The 9,128-nt window shown below is 33.1% G+C and overlaps 1 protein-coding gene across 1 annotated transcript; it reads left to right on the top strand.

Annotated features, from left to right (window-relative positions):
* The first annotated feature begins 4,208 nt into the window (after window positions 1–4,208).
* On the top strand, window positions 4,209–6,568 carry LOC107445184 (uncharacterized). The gene is made up of 3 exons (XM_087162376.1): window positions 4,209–5,300; window positions 5,690–6,232; window positions 6,317–6,568. The coding sequence occupies exons 1-3, from the start codon at window positions 4,209–4,211 to the stop codon at window positions 6,566–6,568; spliced, it is 1,887 nt and encodes a 628-aa protein (XP_087018502.1).
* Window positions 6,569–9,128: the final 2,560 nt, after the last annotated feature.

The following is a 9,128-nucleotide window of genomic DNA, read 5'->3' as shown; positions in this document are numbered from 1 at the left end:
GTTATATTTCTATTATTTTAAACTTAGAAAAGTTATAGTATGATTGTTTTAAAGACATAAGAAATCTTATTGATGTGTTAAACCGTAATTTTAGAGGTTTAAAACTTTTGAAATTAGAAAGTAACGATTTATGTTATCAATTGCTAATGAATATTATTCTACAAAAAGTAGATAAAAATACACGTAAGGAATTCGAAATGTCTCTAACAACTTCTGATTTGCCCGAATGGGATAAGTTTTTTAACTTTCTTCATAAAAGAGCTCAGTTATTAGAGAATTTACAAGGTGTGCAGCCAAATAAATCGAAACTCCATCCCGTAAATAAAAGTAAATCTTTTATTCTAAAATCTAGTTTGAAATGTTTGTTGCGTAAAATACCGCATGCAGTGGCGTACGCAAGGGAGGGGTTTAGGGGTTTAAACACCCCCCTTGAGTTCAGACAAAATGGCAAAAATAAAAATTTTAGTAAAAATTATGCGAACTATTATTTTTTAAGACTATATATTTTTATGTGCCTTATGCCTACTTTTTTTTCACATGGTATTTCTCAGAATACAGAAAAAACATTTACTATAATAGGGTTGTACTTTTGAAACCAAAATCACGTGATATATATATATATATTTGCTGTTCTTGGATCTTTAGGATGTCAAAAAGCAAGAATTTAACAATTTTTAATTACTTTGAGAGAAAATCACGACCTGAACTTAGTGAGGTGACAGCATCTAATACCAATGTAAGTTTTTCTGTTGTACAGAAGTGTGATACTTCCGTTGAAGAAAACGTTTCTAGCATAACAAAATCTGATGAATGTGAAAGTGGCCCTCAAAGTGTTACTACATTGGACTTTTTTCAGAAAATATTACATTATGTTCTTTAACTTAAAAAATCAAATCAAAATTTAACTAAACAAAAATCAAAGTCAAAATTATCTAGCTGTCTAAATTAGGGAAATAATAGTGCTTTATTACAGACTCGAATTTCTCTTAGTAGTTTCAGAAAATTATGAACACCCCCTTGAAAAAATTCTGCGTACGCCACTGACCGCATGAACTGCATAATTGTCCATTATTTTTAGATCTTTCTCCTTTAAAAACGTTTGAAGAAGTTAAGAAATTAAGGCTTTGCATTAATTGTTTTGGTAATAACCATAAACTTTCCAATTGTTTTTCGAAAGTTTGTTGTAAAATTTGTAACTGTAAACATCACGAGTTACTTCATAGAGATAATTCTCGCTCGCTTGAAACTATTAAATCATTTTCAGACATGCCAAAACAATCCCCCACCCTGGCGCCAAATGTATTGAGTAATCTTTCTGAAGCCGGTGAAATTGCTGACTCAGAGAAATCGAAAGAGAGTAGCGTTTCCCACGCATTCTCAACTCGTAGTCTAAATCTATTATATATAATTCTCTTACGTGGCTCCCAAATTTTGGCTGTATTTCTTTTCCGCCGGTGGCAACGTTTGCTTTGTTTTGTTTACGTTTTGAAAACATCAAAGCATTCTGCCTTTTAATGATGTTTTTCTGATCTAATATATATAATTCTCTTACGTGGCTCCCAAATTTTGGCTGAAGTACTTTGTACAACTAAATAAAATTCTTTTCACAACACTTAAATATTTACTTTATTTTCTTCATATATCAGTCGGCAAAGAATTCTGTTAGGTTAAAAAACATTTCGATAAAAAAATAACGAATTCTAACAGAAATAAAAATAAACAACTTAAAAAATAAAAATGCTGTTGCCAGCCATAGAGTTTTTTGAAAGTTAACTTAATGAATCAAAATGACATAGAAGCGCAACTAGATCATAATTATGATACCTGAGAGCTTGACATAACAAATCCTTCAATTCTATAAGTGTTGTATCGCCAAATGCCAAAATTAACAATTGTGTTTTTAAAGAAATTCTATAAAAAGTTTTAAATAAACAACCTACTTCTACAACTGCTTCTTGAAAAACTTGGCTCATTGATTAAAAATATTGTTTTAATTTCACAGTACTAACTTTACTTCTACTTTCTTTATTGCTATGACCCTCTTTCATTACATTTTACAACTTCATGCTAAATTTGAGGACTTCAAGTTGTTTTGTGGTTGAATACTGACATTTAGAAATGTGTACATAAAAAAGTAATATTTAGAGGTTAAGAGTTTGCCTCAGAAAAATTTGAATTGTTGACATTGAATTTAACAATGGAAACAATCGTTTTTGTGAAAAATTGAATTGCATTGTTGACATCAAAACTAAAAATATTGTGTTTCAACTTAACAATACTACTTTAATTTATACTTTAAGAATTACCTTGGAGAAATTTGAATTGTTAGAAATGACTTAAACAAAAAGTTTTATTTTAACTGACAAATACTATATTATTATAATTTAAATTTTTTCTACGACTTTACTCATTTCCTTACTCTTTTCTTTGTTTTTTATACATTTTATATTTCTGCGATAAAATAAAAAACTTATAGTTGTTCTGCTTCTGAACACTGATGAAAACACAAAATGATGGGCTTCATCAACAATCAAAAATATATACTTTTATTTTACAAATTCCATATTATTAGGGTGTCGCCCTTCAGAGAATTAAAAATGCAAAATTATCTTCATCGAAGCCGATGCTTTACATCCGGCGTTCAGTGGCAGATTACTATTTCATACTGTTTTACAACACATGGCTTTAGCCCTCTGGAGGGACAGACTTTGAAACAAAACTTACAACAGTTACTTTTCTCAACAACTGAAATTTAGAATAGTGTGATTAAGAAAAATATGTGAACTGTTTGCAATTTCAAATTAATATTGAAATGTACAGGTTTAGAATTTTCTACAGGGAAAAGTTTTCGGAACTTCAGTATTCAAAAAGGTATACAAAAGCTAGACGTTCAGAGCGTAGCCAATGAGCGAGCAAAGCGAGCATTGGATTGCGAAGCAATCCGAAATGAACTGCGAAAGCAGTTTCGGGGGTTGGTGAGCGTTAGCGAGCAGGGGGCGAAGCCTCCTAGTAGTAATAAATTAGTTCTTCTATCAACTGCTTTAATTAACATCTGGAGTCCGCTTAAAAATAAATATGTTTTACTAAGAGCATTGTTGGACAATGGCAGTCAATCGAATTATTTAAATTCTGATATTTGTTTTGATTTGGGGTTGAAGCGAGAAAAAATAAACATTTCTGTTAGTGGATTGGGAGAGAATAAAATGAATGTTAAGTGGAAGGCGACTTCTTTGATTTGTAATAAGGATTTATCTTTTTCTTCGCAGGTTGAATTATTAGAAGTTTCTAGAATTACGGACTTGATTCCATCGACTCCCATTAAAATTAGTGAGCATTTAATTCCTGATCGTGCGTTATTAGCTGATCCAAATTTTGAGATACCGAGAAAAATAAACATGACTATAGGAGCTGAGCTCTTTTATGATATTTTAAAAGAAGGAAAAACCAGAGTTTCTCCTAATTTGTTATTCCAAAATTCTGCTTTTGGTTTGATAGCAACGGGTAAGGTTCATGAGAACCATTTAAATTCCTTTTGCGGTTTAACACATACCTCTGAAAATATTGAAGATTCTCTTCAGAAATTTTGGGAAATCGAAAGTGTTTCGTCAGACCATTTTTTAAAAACGCATTCTCGCAACGAATGTGGTAGATATGTGGTTCAAATGCCACTCAAAAAGGATTCCCAATGCTTAGGTGATTCAAAAAAACTAGCTTCAAAGAGATTGAATAATATATATAGAAAGTTAGACTATAATCCTGAACTTTGTAACTTATATAAGGACTTTATGCTTGAATATCAAAATTCAGGACATATGCAACTAGTTGACACCGATATTAATGTAAACACTAGTTATTATATTCCCCATCTTGGCGTGCATCGCCCGGACAAAACTACCTCAAAATTGCGTGTAGTTTTTGATGCTAGTGCGCAAGCATCGAGTGGTGAATCACTTTACTCTATACAAATGAAGGGGGGCGTGCTTCAGGATGATTTATTTTCGATTATGTGTAGATTTAGGAAACATCATGTAGCCTTTACGGCTGATATTAAAGGTATGTTTCGCACTGTCTTAATTGATGAAAATCAACGAGACTTACCAAGAATATTCTGGAAATGGAATAAAGATGAAGAAGCTAAAATTTACAAGCTGTTACCTATGGTACTACCTCTGCTTCATTTTTGGCAACGCGTGTCTTAAGACAGATTGATGAAGGGATGGATTGCAGCTCGTGTCGTCCAAAATGATTGTTATATGCACGATGTAGTCTCGGGGGCTAATGATATTTCTTCTGTCTTAGAGTTAAAGAATCGGTTAATAAACCTTCTTCATCGGGGTGGCATGGATTTACACAAATGGTCTTCTAATGAACAGTCCTTGTTGGAAAACTTACCGTATGAAGACCAAGAGTACCATTTCGATATTAAAAACAACGTTAAGACTCTCGGTGTGATATGGAACCCAAATGCAGATTTGTTTGAATTTTCAATTTCAGATAGCACTAATCTGACGAACTGTACTAAAAGAACAGTTTTATCGTGCATTTCAAGACTGTTTGATCCATTAGGCCCCTTGGGGCCGGTGATAGTGAAGGCCAAAATTTTTATGCAAAAGCTCTGGCTACAAAAACTCGATTGGGACCAGGTTCTGCCAGACTGCAAGGTTAAGGAGTGGGAGAAGTATGCTTCCTCTCTTCTCTGTGAGAAAGACATTAAAATAAACCACTGTGTTGCGAATGGAACTGTTGCCTCCTTTGAAATCCTTTCCCTCTGCGATGCTTCGCAAGATGCATACGGTGCAGCGATTTATTTACGATGTAAGAATGAATTGAATAAAGTGACTATTAACTTACTGTGCAGCAAGTCACGCATAGCGCCGATAAAAAAGTTGACGATTCCTCGTTTAGAATTATTGGCGGCTGAACTAATGTCCAAACTTCTACAGAAACTGCTAAAAGCTCTTCAAATGGATATACAAAATTTCTACTTGTGGTTGGATTCAACCATAACTTTGGCGTGGATACGAACTGATCCATGTTTGTTGAAAACTTTCGTATCGAATAGAGTGACCAAGATTCAAGAAATCACTAGATTATTTAAATGGGGACATGTGCCTTCCGAAAGCAACCCTGCTGACCTTATTTCGCGTGGTGTTACTGCAGACAAAATCTCAAACTCTGAACTTTGGTGGCATGGCGCTCCTTTTTTAAAGACTGAGGACTACAAGCAATTCGAACATTCTCCTTCTTCCAGTGATGAATATATGGCTGAACTCAAGAAAAATTCTGACCTTGATTTTACTGTCTTTGAGAAAAACACTTTTATAATTGATTTTTTGAACAAAAGCAATAGTTATATGAAACTAATCAGAATCTTAAGTTTTATTTTCAGGTTTGTAAGAAATGCTAAAAACTCAGCAAAGAAAAGTACGGGACCGATTTCGAGTTAAAATTATCCGAATTGTTTTTGATTAGAGGGGCATGAATTTTCTTCTGATATTGCAGATATTCAGAAACGTACAATTTCTTCTAATAGTGAGATTAAATCGCTTTTTTAGATGCAGATGGTATATTGAGGGTGGGTGGTCGTTTGGCCGCCCACTCGCATGTAAGCTTCCCATTATTTTGCCTGCGGGTCATAAGCTTAATTATGTTGTATTTCCATTTAAAAGATTTGCATCTTGGTCCCCAGGCATTACTTAATTCTGTTTGCCAAAGGTTTTGGCCAATTCACGGAAGAAATCTTGCCAGAAAAATAGTGCACGAGTGTGTTACTTGTTTTAAATTTAGACCTGTAGCTATTGATCAATTAATAAGTAACCTTCCATCTTATCGATTAAATCCTGAGTTCACCTTTAATAAATCGGGCTTAGATTTCTGCGCCCCATTTTTAGTCAAGCAAAAGAATCAAAGAGAAGTAAGTCTTCAAAAAATATATGTAGCAGTTTTTGTGTGCCTTTGCACACGAGCAGTACATTTGGAAATTGTATCGGACTTAACAACTGAGTCCTTGATTGCCACATTAAAAAGGTTTTTGGCAAGAAGGGGAAAATGTTCGAGGTTAATGAGTGATAATGCGAGTAATTTTGGTGGAGCTCGGAACGAGTTAAAACGGTTATATAGTTTGGCTCAATCCCCGGAGCAAGAATTAATTGATTATCTGTTAACAGAAGAGGTTACTTGGAAATTTATACCGCAATGTGGCCCTCATTTCAGGGGTATTTGGGAAGCAACAGTGAAATCCTTTAAAACCCACTTTTAAAAGACTGTTGGAATTTCAAAACTAACATTTGAGGAATTTTTGACCCTTGTTACGCAGATGGAGGGAATTTTAAACTCTAGACCAATTACCCCATTATCTACAAATGCAAAGGATATGAACGCTCTGTCGCCAGGTCATTTTTTACCCGAAATCATTCAAATTCCAGATAACAGATTGTCTAGACGGGAAACAGTTACAAAATTTATTCAAAATATTTGGAAAAGGTGGCAAAGAGATTACTTGTCTAATTTACACGAACGAACTAAGTGGCAATTTTCGAAGGATGATGTTACCCCTGGTTCCAGTTAGGGAAGATAATCTTCCAGTATGTCATTGGATAATTGGTAGAGTTGAAGAAACTATATCTGGCAAAGATAAAAAGGTTAGGATTGTTTTAGTGCGAACATCTAAAGGTTTATTTAAAAGACCAATTCATAAATTGAGTATTTTACCTATTGAGGACAATAAATAGTTTGGTATTAATTGTAACCTCATTGAATTAATTTTAGTTTATATTTGTATTGTATCATTGTATTTTAATAATTTCCTTTAAATTTGGAATTGTGCATTCATTTAATATTGGAACAAATATTTTTCTACAGTCCACAATTTTATTCTATTAATTGAAATCAAATATTTCTAATAATTTTATTGTGATTCTTGTGTTTCAATGCATATTAGCTATTGGTGAAATATGTTAAATATTTCAAGGGGCCGGCATGTTCGGTCTTAAGCGAAACGCCATCTGTTGTAATTGTTTCGAACTACTCAGTTGATCTTGAACTCTTGTTTGAGCCAGTCGTGGCTTCCATTGCAATAGTGCAATGATTTTGGTTATTTACAATTGTGAAATAAAGTATTGTTTGTTGAAATTATAGTATTTAATGAACCAGCGTATGTGTACATTCGTGTACACTACTATTAGCAATAATAACCAACTTCTTTTAAAATTGAGTAAGTGTTTCAAGGTGCTGCGATTTCTTCTTAGTTAGGTTTTTCTTCAGGGCAGTATATTTCAAATTATAACAGAGAAAAAGCTGATTCCTGAAAGAATTCCTGAGACAATGGTTAATGTTTGGAGAAATTGCACTTCCTTGAGACGCCTGTTCTATTAAAGTACAATTGTGTTCAGTACTAGAATATATTCCACAAATTTTCATCATTTTAAAATCTTTATTATTATTATATAATTTACAAATATGTACATATTAGTCTAAGCAGGCATGCTGCACAGAGATCAATAGCTAACCACAGAACATTCTTTTCTTTCTGTAACCAAATAACCTTTTTTCTCATTTTGCAATAAATAATAACAATATGTTTCATCTGTTGACATAACAATAATAATGATTAAAACAGTTCAATAACTATACATTGCAAAAATAGAAGGAACTTGATACAAACGATTCATAAAATATTTTTATGTTCTGAAGTAAGATAATGTGATGGAATGGTATCACTAGAATTAACACCTTTATTTATCATAGCCCTGAAAATAGATCTTTCGCAAAAATAAAGTGAAGAAAAATCGGTTCTTTGAATGAATGAAGTTTAAGCCTCAAATAAGATAATCAAATATGTAGTGGTAAGATAAAGTGAACCCGTTCAAGTTTAACTATAGCGAATACTTTTAAGAAATAAAATAATATGGCTCAAATAAAGTAAGCAACTAAAAGTCATTGAAGTTGAACTTCGTGCGAAGAAGTAGGAAAATAGGGCTCACTACATAAAGGTAGCTATAAGTTTGAACTCTATTATGGCATGAAACGGCTGCAAAATTTTTACTACTGTGCTGTGTTAAAAAAAAGAGAAAATAGTTAGGAACCTTAATCAAAATCTAACAAGTCCCGCAGTGGACTGATCGTTAAGACAGCAGATCACCGAAGTCAAGCATCACTGGTTGCGGTCAGTGTGAGTAACCACTTGGATCTCGTTAAACTGCTCGATTTCGCGTGCAGGTCGTCTGGCTACCGAAGCGGGGGTTCCTCTACAGATGATCAAAATTGTGATGGCATGTCTTCGGATCATCCTCAGGGATCCCTCCCAGACAATAGCCCAGTGTGTGAGGAACAACAAAATCTAACAAATCATTTTAAAGTAAGAAATTTTAGAATCAAATGAATTCTTCAGAATAAGGGTCCATTTGATTGATCTCACTTTAACAATTCATCCAAATACTAATCATTTTTGAGCGATATTATTAGTGAAGATTTTCAACATTCAGTCTGTTTTTATGCGATTGAGAAAAACTAATTTTAAAAGTGCACACGGCGAGCTTTCAAAGACTTTATTGCACACACATTGCATTGCATTTATCGTCATTGGCGTGTTTTAACAATCATATTATAGTAAAGTACAGAAGCAAATTTGTTCAACACAGATTCCTTACAAATAACTATATATTTTGTCTAGGGACCCCACAATATTTACGAAAATTTTAGAGGGAATTCATTAACAAATCCTATTTCTTCATTAGACGCACGATTCTATTTAGAATTATCAGGTGAGATTTTACGTGACTGTTTGTACTTGCTTACGTCTGTGTATGAATTGGTTCATAGGATAAATACATTATATAAATATAGAATATTTATTATATCAGGTATTATACTATAATAATAAGACCCAATTATTATACGGACTGTAGTGTTTAAATAAGTGTATGTTTTGCACGAGTTTATAGGCTCTTACATTTAAACATGCATGCATCGGGTTTTTATTTAGGAGATTTTTTACATACTTCTTATTTGTATTTCATTTAAACGTATTGCATTACACTGTTAACCAATGGATACACGAAAGTACAAAGTCTCGTCAAAACAATAAAGCTGTGACCTGATAATTGAGATTTTGCGAAGAATCTTAGAGT

The sequence above is a fragment of the Parasteatoda tepidariorum genome, chromosome 4, assembly GCF_982258835.1.
Source record: "Parasteatoda tepidariorum strain Cologne lab strain chromosome 4, Ptep-v5.0, whole genome shotgun sequence".
In the NCBI taxonomy this organism is placed as follows: domain Eukaryota; kingdom Metazoa; phylum Arthropoda; class Arachnida; order Araneae; family Theridiidae; genus Parasteatoda; species Parasteatoda tepidariorum.
This window is presented reverse-complemented; position numbering and strand designations above follow the sequence as displayed.

Bases quoted from the DNA above. Each gene is read 5' to 3' on its own strand.
- LOC107445184 (XM_087162376.1), top strand. From the start codon at position 4,209: ATGAAGGGATGGATTGCAGCTCGTGTCGTCCAAAATGATTGTTATATG. The intron at 5,301-5,689 runs GTCTTTGAGAAA...CTTGGTCCCCAG, and splicing joins ATTCTGACCTTGATTTTACT to GCATTACTTAATTCTGTTTG. The intron at 6,233-6,316 runs GTGAAATCCTTT...CTTGTTACGCAG, and splicing joins GGGGTATTTGGGAAGCAACA to ATGGAGGGAATTTTAAACTC.